The sequence below is a fragment of the Ambystoma mexicanum genome, chromosome 2q, assembly GCF_040938575.1.
Source record: "Ambystoma mexicanum isolate Mex_15411 chromosome 2q, UKY_AmexF1_1, whole genome shotgun sequence".
NCBI lineage: Eukaryota > Metazoa > Chordata > Amphibia > Caudata > Ambystomatidae > Ambystoma > Ambystoma mexicanum.
This window is the reverse complement of record NC_090924.1, coordinates 1,085,115,581-1,085,138,781: the sequence shown is the minus strand read 5'-3', so window position 1 is coordinate 1,085,138,781 and position 23,201 is coordinate 1,085,115,581. Positions and strand designations below refer to the sequence as shown.

At 45.1% G+C, this 23,201-nt stretch overlaps 1 protein-coding gene across 1 annotated transcript in view; it reads left to right on the top strand.

The window, feature by feature from the left end:
• Nucleotides 1–22,797, top strand: part of LRRD1 (leucine rich repeats and death domain containing 1) — a 502,180-nt gene extending 479,383 nt beyond the window's left edge. The window contains exon 6 of the mRNA XM_069648429.1: nt 22,591–22,797. Within this exon, the coding sequence (XP_069504530.1) occupies nt 22,591–22,774 (184 nt within the window). The 3' untranslated portion in view covers nt 22,775–22,797. The remainder of the gene's footprint in view (nt 1–22,590) is intronic.
• The last annotated feature ends 404 nt before the right edge of the window (nt 22,798–23,201 follow it).

Below are 23,201 nucleotides of genomic sequence, written 5' to 3'. Positions count from 1 at the left end.
TGGAAAATCCAAAACTATTGAGATGGTTCATCTGCCTGCAAGGGTTTGATTTCACCATTGAGCACCAGTCAGGGTGTCACCACCAAAATGCTGATGGTCTCTCTAGGATGTATGTCATCAACTAGAGGTATGAGATTCATCCAGGAGTTGATTAAATCCTCCTGTCCCTTAGTCTGGGGGCGGCGAGTGTTAGGGAGAATTCTCTGTAAAGGCTAATTTCCCAAACCTAGTGAGTCCCCCAGCAGCTTTGCTGGATTTTTGGGGTTTATTTTTTCTCCTGCTGTTAGACATGATTTGAGGTGTTCCTTTGACTTTGTATGTGTTCTATTGGCTATGGGGTCCTTTACCCCATAGGGCTTCATGTGTTTTGATATATGGGTTACACAGCACCCTCCGTGCAGGAACCCAGGGGTGTAGTAGCGACCCCCAAACATAGACTCCATACCCTGGGACTGACTACTGTCTCCCAGGGCATGTAAAGTCACCATTGGCTTTACTAGTCTCAAATTGTGAACAGAACCAGTACAATTCATCATATTGTGGACGTACTGGTCGGGGCAATTCGATTGCCCTGGGGTCTGTTGTTCGAGGGGGCACTGTCCAGTCCCCCTGACCGAGTTTTGGCTGGTGGCAGTGGATACTACATTTAATATTCGACCGCAAATATATTCCTATGGGATTTTCCCATTGTTCGAGGCTACCACTTTTTAATATAGACTCGAACATACCGCCGGTTTATTAAATTAATATAAATTCACCGGTTGGTATTTTTTGCCGAAACTTGGTTCCAAAATGGCATTTGTGTTCGCTTCTGTGACTCCAACCCAAGTCGAACCCTTTGTTCCACTTTTTGGCAGGCTTCTCCACAGAAGCCTCCAAAAGTGGTGCCACTCTGTCTGGGTACCACAGGGGGTGTGGGAGGGGGTTTAGGCACCCTGGACTGGGTTGCCTCTGCAACTCAAGTCGCACCCTTGTGTGATTGTCCCAAGTGGTGAGCCGCCCGGCTCACCACTTAGCATGTTAGCATGTTTGAGTGACAGCTAGGCTGAATGAATGGGGGTTTTCTGCATAAAAGCAGGGCTTTGGGGACTGGAACTTCAGAAGTCGCCACAGGATCTAAAGAATCCGAGGAGGGAGAAGCCGAGCCGACCTGCAACGACGACACCACCGGTGTAGCCCTGCTGAACCGTCTCACCACTTCTTCCTCTGATTGGTGGGGATAACCAGTTTGCCTGTCTTTTCGCCTTCCTGGACCATCTCGTGGCCGCCTTACCCGTGCCAAGCACCCCGGCAACCGGAATACCACGGTTTACCACTATCGCAAAGAAAAGGGTGGTACCTTGTAACCGGGAAACTCTGCGGCTAGTTTCTTCCCTGGCAGTGCAACGACCTTCAGCTTTCCTCCACGTCGAGATCTCCTCTTCCTCTGGACGAAACACTGACTTGCACCCGCTGCCAGGAACAACTGCCCCCGCTGGAGCGTTCTTCCCATTTTCAGGTACTGTGTCCCGCCTGGCTTCCCTTGCGACAGATCGTTCGGGGTGACAGTAAATCCTCGACTTTCTAACCTGGGTTAGCCTGGTGCCTGTTAACTTACTTTTCCTGACTTGATCTCAATATTTTGTGAACTATTTACAAAGACTCTTTGGGCATAATCCCACTGTGTGATCCTGGACACATTTCTCTTGCTCTCTCTAAGAGTGGGCCTGGCATTTGAACTTCCTTGCTCTCCAGTAGACTTTGCCTAACCTGCCTCACTGTGGTTCTTTGAAAAGTATTAAGATTTGTGTGCTTTCATAACTCTGCCTTTTTCCCTCCCTTTTTAAAGAACTTATTAGAGTGCGATCTTATGTTAAGCTCTCACCTCTGTCTGAAAATAAGTGGTGTTTCTCATTAAGACTTGTCTAATAAGTACTCAGGGTTGTATATATATAATAGTGACTGTGTGTTGAATTTACTTACCTCTTTTTGTGCTAGTGTAATACTACAAGTATGTTTTTTAATAAATAATTATATACTTTTACACCAAAGCTCTGGTCAGTGTTTGCTTGTGCTACTGTATCTCTGTACCTATTGTGTATACTCTATATACTGCCTAACTCATCTTGAGAGAAGTCTGACTCCTCAGCCACAGCTACCAGGTAAATCTGGGTGGTACAGACTGCTACCAATTGGGTTTACTGCCAACCACCTGTTGTCCTAAATCTTTTGCAGTGGTCCCTAAGGGAACTGCACAGGTTTCTGCCTAACAGTTAGATTAAGGGTTACATTAGGGTTAGGGTTGGGGCTAGGGTTAGTTTAAGGCTTACATTAGGGTTTGAGTTGGGGTAAGGGTTAGATTAAGGGTTACATTAGGGTTAGGGTTGGGGATAGGGTTAGTTTAAGGGTTACATTAGGGCTAGGGTTGGGGCTAGGGTTAGATAAGGGTTGTATTAGGGTTAGGGTTAGGGTTGGGGGTTAGGATTGGAGCTAGGGTTAGATTAAGGGTTGCATTAGGGTTAGGGTTGGGGCTAGGGTTGGATTAAGGGTTACATTGGGGTTAGGGTTATGGTTGGGGCTAGGGTTAGGGTTGGGGCTAGGGTTAGATTAAGGGTTAAATTAGGGTTAGCGTTGGGGCTAGGGTTAGATTAGGGTTATATTATGGTTAGGGTTGAGGGGTGGGCGTGGGGTTTGGGGGGGACGGGTGGGGGGACCTCCCCCCAATATACAAAAAATAATGAAAACGTTACAAGGAGATGGCCAGTGCCGAAATGTCAGCACTGGACAGTTCTATGTAACGTTTTAAACTTACAGAAAAAAACATTGAAATGCTATCTTTTACTTGTAAAAGTGCATTTCCATTGAAACCAGTCCTTTTATTTTTTCGATGGACTGGTTTCGATGGAAAGGCACTTTTACATTTAAAAGATAGCCTGTCAGTGCTTTGGCATTAGATGCTTTGTATTCAATGGTTTGGTATGTCAACCCTTTATTTTCGATGCAATCACTATAAACCATGTGGTACACCAGTCAGAGGGGGAGGGACAGAGAGTGGTGGGGGAGAGGCAGGTGAAGGAAGGAAGTTAATGAGGTGTGGCAGGCACCGGTCAAAGAGGAGGCGGTTGGGTTGAGGACCCTGAACCACGATATTGCCTGTATGGTAGACATTAATGATGCAGCGCGATGATGAGAAGCCGTCCAAGAAGACTTCCCACTTGATGCCACCATTAATGGTAGAGGATGTGAAAAGGAGGAGAATGGAGATGAGATGAGGAGTCCATAGATCTGGAGAAAGGACAGAGAAAAGGACATCAGTGAAGACCTGTCTGGAAGTTGCGCTGACGTAGATGTCTGCGATGGGTAGGCCAGGGTTCGAGCACAGAATGTCTTTTTTTGTGCTTTTTCCTTCCCTACTTTGTGAGAGAGGGGGGATAGGTGATAGTGTAGCAGTTAGAGAAGATGGGTGAGATGGTGAGAGCCATAGGGGCGGCAGAGTTTAGTTGAGGAATGAAAGAAAGAGTGGCTACACTGCACCGTTCTAGCTAAACGCAACAGGAGGCCTAGTAGTCACAAAAGGCATGAATGCGATCCAAAAGGTACATTCGAATTTTAAGAAACGGGGGGCACAAATGAAATGCAAAGAGGGCGCAGAGATGTAAAAGCGCACACACCTAAATTCGAAATTCAAGAACAGGGGCACAAATGCAATACAAAGAGGGCAGAGAGATGTAAAAGCGCACACACCTAAATTCGAAATTCAAGAACAGGGGCACAATACAGTGAGCGAAGAAGTAGGTTAGGTGTGCCAAGAACGGCAGAGTAAATAGGCACAGTAATTGGTTCAGAAAGTTAGTAGAAGAGGCAATGGGAAAGTTCAGCCATCACTCACTGGTAGATCTGCAGGGAACGTAGCGGTCCAGGGGCACAAGTTCATGGGGGAGAAGTATGTAAGTCTGGATGCCGTTTGATAGTTGGAGGGGGGAGACAAAAGGTGGAGGACCTCCGGCCCTTCCTCGGCCCAGACATGGCCTTAGAATGATGGCCTTCGGTGTGGGGGCCGGCTAAACAGTCTGCTGGCTCCCGATTGGCTTAATGTAGGAGGGAAGATCCAATCAACAGCAAGGCAAGTGTGTGCAAGCCCTTCAATTCATGGAATAGGCAAAGCATGCCCAGATGGCAGCCAGTCGCCGCAGGATGTAGAAAGAAAAGTAATTTAGAATTCTGCTCCGCTACAACTAGCAGAGCGCTGGTGCCTGAAGAAATGATATGATATGATATGGTATTTATAATATGCCTGGAAAGGTGCCTGGATCCTCACCCATTCTACTCCTCACCCCCGATTGCATCAGCGCTGGTGTCGTGACGGTGGGGGGAGGTTTGCTCGCCAGCCGACCTGTGTGAATTCTGCTTACAGAATCTTGAGAAGCCCCAGTCTGAAAGTCTGAGTAGTCCTCCACTCAGCCTACCATAGGTTTTGTATATCTAGCATGCATTCTTATAAATCTTTGAGCCACTTGAGTGGGGAACATAGGAATGTGGGGGTCCTCACCCCATATTCAGCAATATATCCTGATAGGACGATCAGACATTGCTTTATGCGTTTCAGGTTGAACATTCTCCCTACATGGGTAATTTTAGTTAAATATGGTTTGATGTGGCCAGAGTCTGCCACGTGTGGATTTTGAAAAATGGAGAATCAATGTGAAACACTCAAACACCTGGTAACAACCTGTAGAGCGCTAAAGGGAAAAAGGTCAACGCATCTTAAAAAAATCTCTAACTTGCTCAAATTGGGTGATGAAGAATTAGTATGGTGCTGTTTGTTTGGCTGGATGGACCACCTCTATGGTACTTGCTGTATCTGTTTTTTTGTATTAATTGCAACTGGATCAAAACAGTACAGATTGTGAAATGTGATTGATTGTATCTTAATTAATGGCTACCCTATATGTCATTACTGTCATTCATTGGCCTAAGTTATTGTTAATTTTAATGTCATGATTAATTTTATTGTTGATTGATTACATCCAATTGTCATACTTTGGAAAGGAACTTTTTGATGATAATTTCATAGATATGACATTTTAATTGTGCTTGATTTTTTCCCCCTATTTTAATGTTTTTGAATAATGTGTTTTATTAATTGTAATTAATCTCGTTTTTATTGTGTATAATTGTTAAAGGTTATTACATAAACATATAACAATAAATAACAATTAAAATAATTTTAAAAGATGCAACACCCACTCGGCACCTCAAACATGAAACTGGTAGTGAGTTGGCGAATGAGTTGTCAAATTCCCACCTTCTCCTACATGCCAACACTAATAGTGGTATTTATGTACACTGGCTTGTACATGTGTGGGTGGTTGGGGGGTTTGTGTGTTTGTGTGTGTGTCTGCACCAATTTCCAGTAATCTACAGGGCATCTCTGATTCCATAGGTTCGCATGGGAACCCTTCACAGCATTCTCGTGTGCTCCAAACAATTGGCAATGTGCAGAAATCTACCCTTGAATATATCCTAAGGCTCTATCGTCTCAGTGAATGCCCAGAATTCGCCATTCTCATATGTGAGACACCAGAAGGTGTCTCACCCGCTAGTCCCTGGGATCTGTCATCCAGGTGGCCAGTACACGGCCATCGCTTTTGGATCCAGTTCCTGGGGATGGACCAGTGAGGGAGGATCACATGGATGAGGGGTTTTCATGGAGTGGAAGTGGGACACTGTATTGCAAGATGCGGTTTCCCCTTCCCTGTAACACCTTTACCCCATGCTTTCATGTAGGATACTTAGGGAGCTAACCCTCCGCCCCCTTTTCCATCACAAACACTCTCTCACGGACAGCTCACTGTGAGAGAAAACAGACTAACACCCGAGCCGTGTACCTGACATGTCCCAATACAATGGTCAGGCAGGGTCTGACAATTACTGATCATTTCACACACCTGACTTCCATCACACCTCCTCACACGGATAAAAGGCAGAGTACGAAAGCACACTCTGAGCGAGGCAAAGCACATAAGGAGGCAGCAGTTTCAAGATGGCAGTTTAATAAAAGGAGTCGGTCAAAATGACCAAATCCAAATGACCTACACCACCAAAAGTTCTAAAATCGATACTACTGAATGTTATACTTACTAAATGTTTGTAGGACATTTTGTAGTATCTATTTGGTATTGTAGGTCATTTGGTTAAAAAAAGAAGAAAAAAAAGGCTGCAGGAGTGTCCCCCGCAACACCCCGCTCACTATACTATACAATATAGTGAGCGGGGTTACGGGGGACACCCCCGCAGCTGACCTGATCAAAAAAAAAGAAAAGGCTGCATGGGTCTTCCCTGCAACATCCTGCTCACTATACTATACAGTATAGTGAGCGGTGGTTGCGGGAGGGACACCCGCAGCTGACAAAAACAAAGGCTGCGGGGTGTCCCCCGCAACACCCCGATCACTATAGTGAGCGGGGGTTGCGGGGGACACCCCTGCAGCTGACCCGAAAAAAAAAAAAAAGAAAAGGACTCTGTGGCGCCGGTTCCCGATGATGAAAGTGAAAGGGGACCAGCGTCGCAGGGACACAGCGTGTCTTAATGAAAGGTAAGTCAGGGGCATGGGGGGGTGTTCGGGGTGTGGGCGGGGATGTGGGTCGGGGTGTGGCCTGGGGTTAGTGTTTGGATAGATTTGGGGTTGTTTTACCGTGGATGGCAATGTACGAACAATGTTGTGTTACGTACATTTCTCATACAGTCATTTCCATCACGGACATTTCATCTGCGGTAAAACAACCCCAAATCAAATGGGATTCGGTCAAAATGACCAAATCCAAATGACCTACACCACCAAAAGTTCTAAAATCGATACTAGTAAATGTTTGTAGGACATATTGTAGTATCTATTTGGTGGTGTAGGTCATTTCGTTAAAAAGAAAAAAAGGCTGCAGGGGCTGTGTGAGTGTCCCCCGCAACACCCAGCTCCCAGTTCACTATACTATACAGTATAGTGAACAGGGGTTGCGGGGGCAACCCCTGCAGCTGACCCGTTCAAAGAAAAAAAAAAGCACCCTGCGGTGCTGGTTGCTGATCAATAAAGTGAAAGGGAACCAGCGTTGCAGGGACACAGCGTGTCGCAATTAAAGGTAAGTAGAGGGTTCGGGGTGTGTTAAGGGTGTGGGCGGGGGTGTGGGTGGGGATGTGTTGAGGTTAGTGTTTGGATAGATTTGGGGTTGTTTTACCGTGGATACAGATGTACAATTTTGGGCAACGTACATTTCTCATGCAGTCATTTCCGTCGCAGACATTTCATCAGTGGTAAAACAACCACACATCAGATGGGAAGGCCCTTGGGAGATAGAATGGTGCCCATGAGGAATTCAGTCCCGGCTCTGAGGGTGCAACATCTTCCTGCCATGAGGACATAGAAGATTCCTCTGAGGCCTTGGCGCAGTGCATACTACCAGAGGGGATTGACGAAGTGGCAGTGTCTGCGGGTTGTTGCAGTTGCATGAATGAAACTGGAGATCAATATCAGCCCAGTGAACCATACATTTATGGATAGAATTTCAGAATTAGGTAGGGAATGTGGTGAGGAGGGCTTGTCCTTCATCCCACTCGATGCATCAGTAGAGCCTGGTTTGGGATGGAGAATCTTGCCACCCCAGGAAAGAGAACACCCGGGCCAAGACCAAGAAGAGAGGAAAGATCATGGGATACAACAGCTGATTCCTGGGGCCGAGGTACTGATGGTCAACCGGATAGGGTCATAGATGAGCCAGGAAGACTCACCCGAAGAAGCACCTACAGGAAAGACCTATAACAAGAGACTGACAGTTTGCAATTAGCTGATAGCAGAATGGTCCAAATTCCCTTGCAGAGAGATAACTCCATGGGACACACAGATATATATTTTTTTATTTGTTTATAGTTACATAGTAACTTTTACAAAAAAAATTATTTAAATTAAAACATCGGAATTAATATAAAATATACATAAGACATAGTTTCTCAATACAAAATTCACATTTTCTACATACAATTTCATTTCTTACAACAGTATACATTTTAAAAGAAAGGATTAAAATGTCATTTGCCCACGTTCTATTTCTTCCCTCACAAAGCATCTAAATGCTCCCAGTTCCTCGTTGTACCCCATTGACGGTCCATGTATCCCATTTTTTAGAGACAGCAATAGTTCTTCAAAAACCTAACTACAGCGATCTGTAATTTGACTTGTTTACCGTGCAACATATCAAGCCACAGAAGATCCAAATCCACACACCCAGTGTTTGGTACATGTTTACTAAAGTGACTAATAAGTTCTTTCCTTAGTCCATTGTACTTGGTCAATATGTGCTCCATGGTCTCCCGGTTCTTACAGAATCTGCAAAAGGAGAATCCCTTGCTCTGCCCGCTTCTGATGCCTAATATTTCTCACGTTCTCAGCACGCTGAAGCGGAATCTCATGTATTCCTGCCTCCAGACTCTATCAGGAAATTTGATTAGATATGGTGCCAACTCCCCCATCTTTTTGCATTCAGAAACAATATGATTGTATAACTGGGTCATCTTAACCTCTTGGACAGTTAAATTCCAGTCGGAGTGAAGCAATAATTTTTTTTACTTTCATTGGATTCATAAAAGGCATGTCTCTAGGGACCCCCAATTTATCTAGGACTGTGTTTGCTTCCTCCATCATGTCCCTGAGATACTTAGATGTAGGAGCACCACTCGTGCTGCCCCTACCCAAAATGTCGTATAAAGTTGTTTCCTTACTGGTTATCAATTTCCTGTCTAAGGCCATTCTGCGCCATTCTATGATGCTTCTAATCAAATGCAGACCAAGCTCGTATCTTATTTCCACCAATGGCACACATTTCAGCAAACATCTCACCACTGATTTTACAATTTTGGATTTGTATCTGCAACCTCGCTCCTACACCATAGAGGCGCTAGTTCTAGTCCATAGAATAGTTGAGGCACTATTCTGTTTTTATACAGGCGGATACATGGTATTAACGAAAATGTGCCATATTTTACGTCCATTTTACATAATTGAGCTATCATGGGACGGATTTTCGCTTCCAGTAAGGCCCGAAAATTTGCCTTATTCTTATTTCCAAAGATGGGGTAACCTAGATATCTTATTGTCGTCCTTGTTGGTAATTTCTCGTGATTTAGGAACAAAGCATTTGTTTTTATGGTTTTTCTTGTGGGACAGACATACAATCACTGTTTTTGAATAATTAATTTTTAATGCATTTGTGATGATATATTCTCTAAAAACTGTTAAAAGACGTTGGAGACCTATGGGAGTATGAGAGTATGATCGTATAGGGTCACATCATCTGCGTAGGCAGTCCATTGGATCTTAGTACCCTCAACTTTAGGTGAATTTATGACCAACTTTTTGAAGCTCCCTCCCATGTCAGAAAAATATACATTAAATATTGTCGGTGCATAAATGCACCCTTGCCGGAGGCCATTTTTAACCCTGATTTCTTGTAATAGGTTTCCCTCCACACTAAGTCGCACCTTTAATCTAGAGTCTTCGTGCATGTTTTATACAATTGACAACAGAGGAGCTGGCATCCCTAAGTTAGCTAATTTGGTCTGCAGGATTGATCTACCCACTAGATCAAAAGCTGATGTTAAATCAATTGACGCTAAGTAGATGGAAAGATTTCCAGGGGTCCACACCGCTTTTTGCATGATGTTAATTAGTAAGCCTCCTGCATCTGTACCCACCGTCTTTCTAAATCCAAACTAGAAAGGTGACAGAATATTACATTTATCCATCCAACTCCAAATGTGCTCTAAAACAAGGCTTGTGAATATTACCAAATTAACGTCCAATAATGGTCTATAACTAGTAGGTAGAGCCCTGTCCCCTTTCTTATAAATTGGGACTATATATGACATTCTCCAACTATTTGGAAAGAGTTGTACCTTAAGGATTTCTTTGAAAAGAAGAGATAACATTTTGGCCCATAAATTAGCATACCCCTTCAAAACCCTGGTACAGAGCATATTCAGCCCGGGAGCCCTGGATGGAGAGCTTTTCACAATAATATCTTCAATTTCCTTTAGGCAGAAAGGGATATTCCATGTGGCATTTTCAATGGCGGTGGAATCCATGCCACACTTGGGGGGCTATACAGGCTACTAAAGTGTCCTTCCCATTTCTCTGAGTTGATACATGTTGTTTGGGCTTTAGTTTGCTCTAGCCCTCCATTGTTGACCAGAGCCCAAAATCTACGAGTGTTACATCACACAATGATCTTAACATATCCTCTGTGTCTCCCTGGTAAAGCTTTGCACGCAGACACCTTAATTTATTTTTCCATTTATTTTTTATTGCATGAAATTCCTGTGATTCCGCCTCTGTATAAGAGCATTCATGGTGCCTGCGAAAACAGCGAATTTCACGATTTCTAACCTGCTTAAGTATTTTAATTTCTTCAAAATATACGTGCTTGTGCCGTTCTTTATTTTTAAAATTTTTCTTTATTCCCGCTTTCCCTCTGATTACAGATTCGATGTACTTCACAAAGGAGTCGTGGGAATACATCTTTTTTTTTGGGCATACACGTTATTTTGAAAATGTGCCTGGAAGAGTATATTGACTTTCTCAATATTCGTTTTATGCCATGAAATTCTATTCAATTGGGCATTCACTGCTACTCTTATATTATAATTTTGTGCCTTGTCCGTATCCATATCTACCAACAGTGTCATCTTTTACATTTTGTGGTCGCTCTCCTTTGTACCGGTCAAACCAAAATCCTGGACGAGGTTAAAAGTGTTGGTACAGACAAAAATGTAGTTTATAGTGGATAACCACTTTCCATTTGACCATGTTGATTTGTCCATTGAGTCTTCCATTAAATCATTTACGCCTTGCAGCCACCATCCTCCCAAAAAATGGGCCCATATGTCCCCCTGTTCACGTTTCCGTGTGTCAACCCTTTCATTAATCAGCCGTCCAAACCTACATTCATTTGTACCTTCTTCCAAACATATTTCAGAGTTGAAATCCCCACACATAATGATATATAGTTCCTTATTCATGTCCTGGCACTCCCGCATTACAAGATCTATTGCCTCGATGTTTACCTTTAGGTCGCATTCAGGTTGCCAGTATATGTTTATAATTAAAAGTTACATGGGTCGTTTCCTACGCCCTATTTTCAATAGGACAGCTATACACCCTTTATTTATGTAGAAATTCTTTAGGGTTTTAAAGTCTATATTGTTCTTAATTGCGATTAAAAGTCCCCCCGACGGTCTCCCCTGAGTTTTTTTGGGCTGGTTCCTGAAAGACAGTGAAACCATCCAGTGTTATTGGGGTCTCGGGCCAACCTTTCTTGTATACATAGGAACAAATAAACAGAGAGTGCCGAGCACGTGTCATGAGAATATAATAGCGCTCGAGATCCCCTGAAGTTCCATGATAAGAAAGTGAGCTTCTCAGTGCTCTAAGTGGCGTCTTTCAGGCATTGGATCTTGGAGATTGATTCTCTCAAGGTCGATGCCAACCATCTGAGCTCAGCCACCTCGTTTGCATGTATCTCTGTGTTCGTATCTCTTACTCCTTCTCGATTATTTCTCTCCTGCATCTCACTGGGATACCCGCCCATTTCCCCTCCCTGTTGTTTCCCTGAACCCTGGCTGAAATTTACTATATCATACCCAAATCTTTGCAGTGCCACTCCTTCAGTAAGACCAAGTTCATATGTTGCTCTTGAATGGCACACAATCCGTACACAGTCATATCTTGTTTGGTGTATATAATCAATGAGCTTAATGTCACTGGATGAGATTAGGGAAAGCCGAGGTATCTCATTAACCAGAGAGAGAATCCGCCCTCAATTTAAAGACGGGGATCCTCCTATTGTAAGCATGAAATTCAATATGACGCTAGGATCGTCCACAAATTTCGTCTCCCTCCATTTTCTTTGGTCTTCTGGCCAAGCGCTATATAGCGTTGGATCTTGCCCCTCTGCCCTAGAGTGTCTACCTATCTCCCTCTCCCTGTTCTCACCTCTCTCACTGTCACTCTTACCATCCTTATCTCGTTTATATTCTCTACCCTGTTCAAGGCCCTGCTTTATGTTCCACATTTCGGCTATCTCCCGGATCCGCTCTTCGAATCCCTTTGCCTCATTTCAGATTTTATTTGCAGTTGGTCCCCCATCCTTACATTCCTCTCTCCTGTCCGTCACACTATCCTGTGTATTTGCCAAAATGGGCCCTTGTTTCCGTATGGTCGCCCGTATATCTGGACCAGCTTCCTTCATTTGAGTCTTTGGTACTTGTTCATTCAGTTTTTTATTTTCTCCCACTATCTCGTGCATAGGGATCCTCTGCTGTTCACCCTCATACCCTTTGCAGTCAAATAATGGTAATGCAGATGGTAAAGACGGTCCAAATTTAGAGGGGTGTTGAAGGATTTTGAGAAGCGCTTCTTGTACCAGTTTTTTGATGTCTTCGCTTGTAATCACTGGCAACTCACTGCTATTAGGGTCCTCCATATATTTCCCTCCCACAGGTTCCATCCCCTCATGCTGTATAGAGCTGATAGGGGCATTAAGGCTGTCTGCTGCCTTAGGGACTATTTTATTATCTTCTGCACTATCTACCATTTCGGGCACTCTGTCTGCTATTATCTTTTACTTATTTTTTATGGCAAAAAATTTCTGGATGCTCCTTTCCTTCTTGGGTCCTTCTAATTTGCTTCCATTCTGCTTCTTTTGGCCTTTTCTTTTGTTTACTTCAGTTTTTTTATTTTTTGGGTTAGCTTTACTGCTTTTCCCTTTATGGTTCATGGCTTCTGATAGGGTATTCTTGGCTTCTCCATATTCCTTACCATTTATCTCCAATGGACTTCCTACTGTGCAGTCTATGACTCCCTTCCTGATTTGTTCCTGTCTGTCCAGCCCTTCCTTCACCTCCAAAGCTAATTTGTTTTCTCCGTTCAGATGGGTGAAGTCTAGTAGTCCTCCCTCTTCTGATAAGCTACATATGTCTTTAATGTTTTTGTTACTGTTTTTCATCTTGGGAGAGGGTTGGTTTTTCGGTTTTTTAGTCACCATTATATTTCCCCCCTTCTCACTCTTTTCTCTTCTTTTGAGGGCCCTTGCTCGCATTTTCTTTTCTCTGCGTGTGATAACATACCCAAACGGGGTCTCTTCTTCCTGATTTGAGTCTCCCCCAGATATCTGCTTCTGTGCTTGCATTTGGGCAGCCTCATCCTCCATCACCTTCAACAGTGCCGATGGGGTGTCCGGTTTGTTCCCTGCTATCTGATCTGAAATGTTTAATGTATTATTTTTTATTTTTCCCAGCATCCTTTCGCTTTGATTTTCCACAATTGTTTATCTTTTCTTGATTTATTAGTATCATTCTTTTTAGTTCAATCGCATCTTCCCAAGTTATTTTTTCCTTACTTTCATTCACACAGGGTAGATTCATCCCGTAGGGTTGTTCTCTTAGGGGCACAGAGTTATTACTTCTGTCTACTGCCAAAGCCTTATACTCTCTATCTTCATTTTTTGTTTGGGAACCTTTGTTAAGCGTCATCTTAATTTCCTTTGGTGTGTTTATGGGGGTTTCTTTTTTGCACATATTTAAAGCATGTACAAACCCTTCCAGCCTGCTTAGTTTTTCTGTACATTCTACCATCATGAATCTTAATTCCTGTATCTCCCCGTGGGTCCTTTCGTGCCCCTTATCCAGGAGGTTGAGAACCCTGGTTAGGACCGGGAAGGACTCAGGTTCAGACATGATTTCATCCACGTCGAGTTCCTTAATGGGCAGATTACACATCAATTCCTCGAACTCGCGACTCCGAGGGGGAATAGGATAGGTCGGAATAGAGCATTTGAGTGAGGTTAACTTATCATCTCCCATTTCCCCACCTTCGAACATGCCCATCGTTTGCCCCATAATATTCTCTTGGGGCCGAGGTTTTAGAGGTGTCTCATGCTCCTCCATTCTTCCAATAATAGATTTATGTAGGTGCACATTTTCGAGACCCCCCCCCCCAGCCCTTGCTGGGGTAGAGGGCCCCGTTGAGTGCCTGACCCTTCTGTCCAGCTCGGCAGACACTACAGGGGCCAGAAGGGACGTATCCAGCTGAGGTGTAGAAGGCATGGTATCGTCCATGTTTAGGGCCAAAGGCCTTACAGGTATTTCTTGCATGCTTAAAAAGTGTTTCTGTGCGGTCTCTTCTATGAAATCTATCTTCTTAAATGACTCTATTTGCCCCTTTATCCGTTCGCTTAGAACATTTGGTAATGGCGGGAATTCAATTCCACTTCCCCCAACACACCCCTGGTATCTTCATCAATCATTTTAATGGGGAAGGGGCTTGTCACTCGGGGATTAATTGTGTGTGTGAATACAAAGGTCCCACTTGCAATTATTGTGTTTTGCCTCTCAGATTTGCCTCTTGTGTTTTGCCTCTCGGTCTTTTTTGTGGCTCGCACAACGTTGGTATCTTGCCACTCAGGGTTTGCACCATGCTCCAAATACGGGGTTACCCTCACCCTTGTACACCACTTTGCTTTTTACAATTTTTCTTTTCCGTTATTTTCCTTTTCTCCCACTCAAGTCGCCTACCCGACATTCACTAAATGCACCTTTCTGTACTCTGAGGACTCCTCCCCCCTACGCATTTCTCCCTTTGTTTGGGTTACCAAATTACTTTCACTTATGAAGATGTAGTATATAACAAAGGTGAGGCGCTGCCCATTATGCGCATAGGCAATACAAGGTGACTTGGTTGCAGAGTGCCCAGAAGTAGAAACCCCTATATCTTACAAAATCTTACAGAATAGGCGAACATTCTTACAAGCCGCCAACTTTCTTTGCAGCGTTATGGGAAACCCCTCAACCACACACAAAATACAATCAGTTCTTCATTTAAGCAGGAATAGTGTGTAGCGCATATAAAGCGCTCACCTTATTGTTCACAGTTCATACGGGATGGCTAAATTTCAAAGTACCCAGCAATATTAACCACTGTAGCTTACAAAGTCTGCAGAATGGGTGCGGGTCTTTCAGACCGCCGACTTTCTTTGCGTCGTTATATGAAACCCCTCAACTATACACAAGATACAAAACAGTGGTTCAATGATTTACCTCTTAACATGCCTCTAAGGTTATGCCGGTTGCTTCCCCAATCTCTCAGTTTAAAACTCCTATTACGTGAGAAGGGTTCCGTGCGCCCACGCCCCTGGCCCCAGGCCAACAGACGAACAGGCACTTCCGGGCACTTCTCGGTATGTGGTGAATCTCTTTCGTAATGTCTAGCCAATCAGGTGCTTAGACTTCCCAGGCTGCAACAATGGCGGACTCGACATGTTTCTTGTTCTTGGTACTTGTACTCGCTGCAGTAACCAAACAAGATAGTGGATCAGATCCCCCAGTTTAGAGCACAAGGAGCTCTTCGAGCAGGAGGAAGGACCCTCAATGGAGGAACTAGAGCAATTTAGGGCAATTCTCTTACAGCAATAGCACGAAGTTGAGGACTTGGACCACCAGAGAAAAGTGAAGGCAAGGCAGAGGAAATGCTGTGTCTGGTCTGTGGGAAGAGGAGACCCATTGAAGATCAATGCCTGCTCTCCAGGTACCAGGAGCCGAACCTTGCCCCTGAAGTAAAATAACACCAAGGGTAGGGGGGCCGGGGGGAGTGGCAAGAGAAGAACTACCAAGGGATGTCCGTACCATCAACATCTGTTCACCCACTGTGACCTGCTGGAGGAGGCCTTCTGAATGCCAGTCCAGATCTATGGGTAGACATTCTGGGCTGTGTTAGACTCTGGCAACACCCAAAACACCATGTGCCGGGATTTGTTATGCCTGCAAAGCACACAGGCAGAGAACCACAGGGCCACCTGTTGTATCCATGGGGACTGGGTGATGTGCAGCACAATCACGGTCCAAATCCAAGTGGCAAAGACAACCTGGAATACCAAGGTCCTCATAAACCCAAATCTTCTAGAGGATCTTGTATTGGGCAGTAGATTCCCTGGATTTAAGGGGTGGCTGGAATCCTTGTGCTGCCAGAAATGAAGCCATAGGGCACCAATCATACCTCTTGGGTGAAGCAAGCAACAGGATGTTACTCCTGTGAGGTCAGGGGGCTTATTTCATATCGGTGCCCCAAAGTACCTCTGTGGCAAGTTCCACAGGGTAGCCGCGAGCAGAAAAATGGTAGAGGAAACAAAGTCCCAAATAACATCTGGGGAAAGAGGGATATCTGGCGGAGAAGGGAGGGGAGATTTGGAGAAGGGATGGAGGTATCTGATAGGGTCAGGGTCATAGCCCTGTCTGGGGAGGACAGTGGCCCATCCAACCTGGGGCAGAGGGCCTAGTATGCTGTCGGCCTCAGCCAGACATGTTACAGGAGTGTGGTGAGGGAGTTTTGGGGGCCCCAGTCCCCGAAACCCCCTTAAATGCCATGAGTTGTCATGTGGGATCCATCCTCTATCACATGGTACCTGCCAGTACTCTTTCTGGGCAGAATTCCCTTTTGTCTCAATCAGAACTGTATCTCCCAGAGTACGCCCTTGGGTGCCCCTAAAAATACTGGCCTGGAACCTTGGAAAGAGACAGCAGAAAAGGAATGGACTGTGATTGCTCCTACCCAAAAGAAATGAAACACTTAACACTCAACCTATCGTTCCCAGACAGACCCCTCGGAAATGCTTGGGCAACAAAAAAAATGAGAATGAAAAGGGACTGCAGGTGAGCAGGAGATATTGGAAACAAAACTCATATGTGGAAATCCACCTGGAAAACAAGTAGCCTGAACACATGGCTGCTACCCTGCTAACAGAGTGTGAAAAGGGGTGTGATGGAAGGGTTTTGTGAAGCCTCTCAGCTGTGTAACTCAGCCACTGGAGAAAAGGCAGACTCAAATTGGTCATTGAAGTCAGGTAAGCGCTGCAACCAATGAAAGAGGGGTGGTCTGAACCAGCAGTACCACAGCATATAAAAGAACATAATGAGACGCAGAGTGAGAGTTGCAGGGGTGAGGTCAGGAGTTGTGGAGGTGGACTGAGAGAGATTGGTATTGGTTGTATGTAATGTAGTATGATGAGTGCAGGTGTAAAAGGTGGGTGTGAAATGAGAGTGAAGGCAGAGAAAGTGTAGGGGGAATTCGAGAGGGAGTGATCGTAATAGAGAGTGTTCAGTCTGAGGGTTTAGAGAGAGAGTGTAAGGCAGTAGTAGGAGTAGTGGTGAGGGCAAAGTGAAGCAGGAGGGGAGGTGGTAGTTGTTGCAAGAGATAGGCTGAGTGAGTGTGTTAAGGTTAGGGCACAGAGGTGAGCCGGGCATTATTACGCAGGAGGTTGACCAGGGCACCATATCCCTGCGAGGGTTAGCAGGGTACCATGGCCCTGAGGAGAGAAGGAGGGAGAAAAGAGAGGATAGAAAGAGTGTGAGAAGACGGTATACAGTCTTTATACCGAATATTTTATATTGTATGACATTTATATCTAAACTTTTACCTTGAAAACCGTTATATCGAATGTATTTAGGGTGGGATAAAGGGTTAAATAATTTTGGGAAATGGTCGGGATGGGTTTTTAGGGGTGGGAAATGGGGGTTTGGGTGGGGGACCCCTCCCCCCCAAAAAAATGCATTCAATATAAAAGTTTTCAAAGTAAAGGTTTAGATATATGGGCACTCGATATACATTTATTCGGTATAAAGACATGTAACCTGAGAAGACTGGAGAAGACTGGACTGTGAGAAGACTGGAAATAACGAGACAGGACGTGAGGGAAAGAGTAGAACAGAGAGAATAGTAATATCTAGGGAAAGGAGAAAGTGAGAGCAGCTGAGGGAGAGACTGGACCAATGTGTCTGATAATGGCACTTTGAACCTTCAATTCCTATTAGGAAACCTGAGGAAGTGTCAGGTCAAGTTAGTGCCAGAAACTTCCTAGAGGGAGCGTGGTAGAGGCCTACCCGAGAACTAGATCGTAAGCGTTGCCTACCTCTAGTGCAAACCTGGGGCTAGGGAAGCCTAGCTTAGGGAGGTGGGAGCCCATGGGGGTGGAGATAGGGAAAGCCTTAAACCCAATTCTAAGGGGAACTGTGTTGTACCACACTGTTAGGGAGAATTCTCTGTTTAGGCTGAATTTCCTAACCTAGTGAGTCCCCCGGCAGCTTTGCTGGATTTCTGGAGTTTGCTTTTTTCTCATGCCAAGAGTGAGACTCTTTTCCTCCCACTCTTGGACATGATTTGTGGTGTTCCTTTGACTGTTAATGTGTTTTATGGGCTATGGGGTCCTTTACTCCATAGGGTCTCATGTGTTTTTAATATGTGTGTTACACAGCACCCTCCGTGCAGTAACACAGGGGTGTCATAGTGACACCCCACCATAGACTCCATACCCTGGGACTGACTACTGTCTCCCAGGGCATGTAAAGTCACCATTGGCTTTACTAGTCCCAAATTATTAACAGAAACCGGTACAAACCATCATATTGTGGACATACTGGTTAGGGCAATTTGATTGCCCCGGGGTCTGTTAGTCGAGGGGGCACGTCTCCGTCCCCCCTGATCGAGTTTTGGCTGGTGGCAGTGGAAACTACTTTTTATATTCGACCGCGAATATATCCCTATGGGATTTTCCCATTGTTCGAGGCTACCAACTTTTAATTATTTAATTCTCATAGCCTCGAACATACGGCCGGTTTATTTATTTAATATTAATTCGCCGGTTGGTATTTTTTGCCAGGACTCGATTCTAAAATGGCGTTTGTGTTCTCTTCTGTGACTCCAACCCAAGTCGAGCCCTTTGTTCCACTTTTTGGCAGGCTTCTCCACAGAAGCCTCCAAAAGTGGTGCCACTCTGTCTGGGTACCACAGGGGGTGTGGGAGGTGGTTTAGGCACCCTGGACTGAGTTACCTTGGTAACTCAAGTCGCACTCTTGTGTGATTGGCCCAAGTGGTGAGCCAGCCGGCTCACCACTTAGCATGTTTGATTGACAGCTAGGCTGAGTGAATGGGGGTGTGCTGCATAAAAGCAGGGCTTTGGGGACTGGAACTTCAGAAGTCGCCACAGGACCTGAGAATCCGACGAGGGAGAAGCTGAGCCGACCTACCACAACGACACCACCGGCGGAGCCCTGCGGAACAGACTCACCACTTCCCGACGACAGAGAAGATCTCCCGGCTGGAGAGGCTTCTTCCCCTGACTGGTGGGCACAACCAGTTTACCTTCTTCTCTTCGCACCCCAGACCGTCTTGTGGTCGAATTGCCCTTGCCAAGCACCCCGGCAACCGGATAGCCACTTACAACTGGACCGCGAATAAAAGGATCGCTCCTTTTACCTGAGAACTCCGCGGCTGGTTTCTTCCCTGGCAGTGCAACGGACTCCTGTCATCCTCCCCGACGAGATCCTCTCTTCCCCCGGACGAAACACCGACTTGCATCCACTGCCAGGAACAACTGCCCCCGCTGGAGTATTCTCACCACTTTAAGGTACCGTGTCCACCAGGCCTCCCTTTCTAAAGATTGCTACAAGGTAATAATAACCCCTTAACCTTCTGGACTGGGCTGGCCACCTTGACCCTCTAACTGGTCCCTTTCTTGTGGTCCAACTCTTTTTGAACCTTTGCAAGACTCTTGTGCACTTCAACCGTGTGACCTTGGACACATTTCGTTCTGTTCCTCTTAAAGTGGATCCCGCCTACAGAACTCTAACTTCACGGTTTCATTTGCCTTCCTCTCTTGCTTTGATCTTACGGAAGTGTTGGGATCTGTTTCATATTATTCTCTGCTTTTCTCTCCCTTTTTAAACGAATTATTAGAGTGCCATCTCCGTTAAGCGCTCACCGCTGTCTGAAAATAAGTGGGGCTTTACTTAAGACTTGTCTAATATTCTTCTAAGTGAGTGTATATCTTTTAGTGACCGTGTTTTTGAATTGCTTACTATTAGTGCCTGTGTGTTTTTCTAGATGTGGTTTTAAATAAATAATTATATCTCTTTTACACCAAGCCCTGGTCAGTGTTTCCTTGTTCTACTGTGTTCTTTTGACCTATTGTGAATACTGCCTAACTCTTCTTGAGGGAAGTCTGACTGCTCAGCCACAGCTACCAAGTGAATCTGTGTGGTACAGACTGCTACCAAGTGGGTTTACTACACCTCTAGTCCTAAATCTTTTGCAGTGGTCCCAGAGGGAACTGCACAGGTTTCTGCCTAACACACACCTTTCCCACTATAGGAAAATGACTGGGGGGAAGCACTTCATGGGCGTGGAGGGAGTGTAACAGACCAGACATTTAGAATTAACAGGTAGTGAACTGCCTTTAACTGAGACTGAGCTTACAGCACACAATAGTTCACCCCCTGTTAATTCTAAACGGCTGGTCTGTTACACTCTCCCTACCCCCATGAAGTGCTTCCCCACAGTCATTTTCTTATCGTGGAAAAGACGTGGTACAACACAGTTCCCATGAGATGCAAATAACAAGTAGGCTATCACAGTTTTTCGAGCCTAGGAATCCAGACGTTAAATGGCTCAACTCGCAATACAATGTACCACTGTACCACCAATGTACCTTCCACCTCCCATCCGGTGGAATGCAAAGCACTCTCCTTGCCACAGCACAGCCACTTCCCTCACTGCAGATGGTGGTGATGGACCAACACGCCACTCACTGCTTAAGTAGATCCTGCAATAGCCAGTGCCAATTAAACATTAAGGCCAGGTCGTAATGATCTGGACCATTACCAACAGCAGGCACCCACAATCAGTATCAACTTAAGCAAGGGAAGACCTGAGGAGATCCCCCACCCTGCTTAGCCTGAATTCCTTCCTTTAAGTTAAATGGCTTAGCTCCAGGGGGGCCACTGTCTGCTCCACCCACGCAGCTGACCCCTGTACCTCCTCAACACAGGCTGCCTGCAACGGTAGGCCTGTCCAGCATGCACCAAGGGAAGCACTTGCTTCTTCTACCGGCCACCTCTGCTCTGAATGGTGAGGGCTGAGGGTTGTGTCAGTCCCAGCGCTCCACACCACCAATCCATCCTACCAACCAGGAACACTCAGGCAGACAGGTCTAAGCTCCAGCCACTGCTCGTCCCTTGTCCCAAGAGCGATCCCCGTTGCAGCCATAAGGGAATCTCAATGACGAAGGATGGCAGCTATATCAGGCAACGGAGCAGAGCACCCACACAGCGGCCACCATTTTAAGGCACTCTAGCTCCTACATCCGTGCGTTCAGGCAGGAAGGAAACCCCTCCTTAGGTTCGCTCCAATGTCAGCCAGCAATTTCCACTTAAAGCCAGAGTGTTCAGGTCCCTAGGATCAGTGATTAATAGGATCAAGTGGGAACATAGGAGCTCTGGGCACTTGCTTCCTCACATCATAGTGGCTACCCCCCCTCCACACCCCCTTTGTTTAATAAGATATTGTGCATCGTTGCAATGTTGAGGCTTACAGCAAAAGTTCAGGATACTGGGAGGAGCCGTGTGAAGTCTTGGGAACTGTTTCTATGGCCTATGACAAATTATTATAATGGACTCTCCCGTTCGGTTAAGGGCACTGAACCTCTTTGATCTAGAATGATTCCTCACTGACAAATGTAGCTTACGTCGTGCATTGCTAGGTTATAACATGTTATAAATATATAAAGATGACATTTATCTGTGCGGAGTGGTGGGTGGGGAAATATATATTCTTGTAAACTGTTCATCAAAACACTTTTTGAGTTCTTGTTGGTTATTAACAGTTTTTCAGAAAAAGGCATAAATGACAAATTATTCAAGCACCTGTAAGAATAACATTAATGGAGAATAAGACAGTCAGGAATAATACACAAATAATGGTAAACTGGGTGGAGGTTCCAGGTCCATATCACATTCGTGAAAATAAAAACGAGAATGCACATTTAGTTAAAATGCTTTTGGAGACATAAGTAAGAATATTTCCCTATTAAAACAATCTGTAAATGTATTAACTGATCAATTTAATCTTTAACAAAAAAATAAGACAACCAGAAAAATAGGCAAAGAGAAAGCAATCCAGTGACTATGGCAATAGCAAGACTGGGAGGTGCTGGCCAAAGGGGTGAACTCATGAGGTGCAACAGAATAACTACAGCAGGGACAGGAGAGAAAAGTCCTGAGTCCCTCAGAAAGGTGGCTGGTGCCAAGGCTAATCAAGTGCAGTACGCTTTAAGTGTGGTGTGGGGGAGGTACAGGGGCAACTGGTGCTTTCCACTCATCACTGTTACCATAGTTTCTGCCACATCATCTGGCCCCCCTGAAGATCAGGGATCTCCTTACTATGGATAGGCCCCTTGAAACACTTGTGTATAGGCGCGTTACAAATGCCATATCATATCATATCACTTAATCCTTGCAGAACTACAGGGCATTCCCTTGCCACACAGGTGCTCAAATCAGCAGCTTCACCACGACAGGTGCTGCACATCACACACATTGTGGAGCATCTGCAGATGCTTGGCCTATTGCAAAAGTTGGCCCCGTGATTCCGATTACTTTGCATTTTTTTAAAATGTGTTAACCAATGATATTGCCGCATTCTAACCTAAATAATCTTCAATGAAGATGCCTTCTTTTTCTCCTATGTAGGTCTCTTCAGTTGCCGGATAAAGTTCTCCAAGCTCTGAACATGTGGAAATCCAACAGTCAAGCCAAGCTAACACCATCAGCTATGATTGACCAAATCATTCAAGTTCTAGTCATGTCTGATTTCCACAATCTGGCAACACAAGTTATTACTTTAAGAACCTTTGCACAAGCAATAAAATTCTAGAAGTGTGAAGTATATGCCGAAAACAGCGAGAGACTTTCCTGGTGCGCAGCAATAAAAAAGAGACTTCTATCGTGAAATGTTAGGGATGTCTTTAATAGGACTTCCGATGGATGTGCCATGTTTTCAGCATTTGACTGTGAGATCAACAGATTCTTGGGCATGTATGCAACACCACACCTGATAATAACAGACGTCCTTCTAAATTCAGTTCTGATTGGCTTTCATATGAGGCCAATGCAAAGCTGGTTTTGTCTGCTGACAGCCTGTCATGTTAATGACTATGGGCCTCATTAGGACCCAGGCGGAGTGGGTTTCCGCCAGCGCTAATCGCGGCGGACCCGTCCGCCGTACTACGAGTTCCCTTAGCGCCATGGAGGTTTTCTCCGCCTGGTTTTACCAGGCGGAGAAAACCATGGCGCTACGGGAC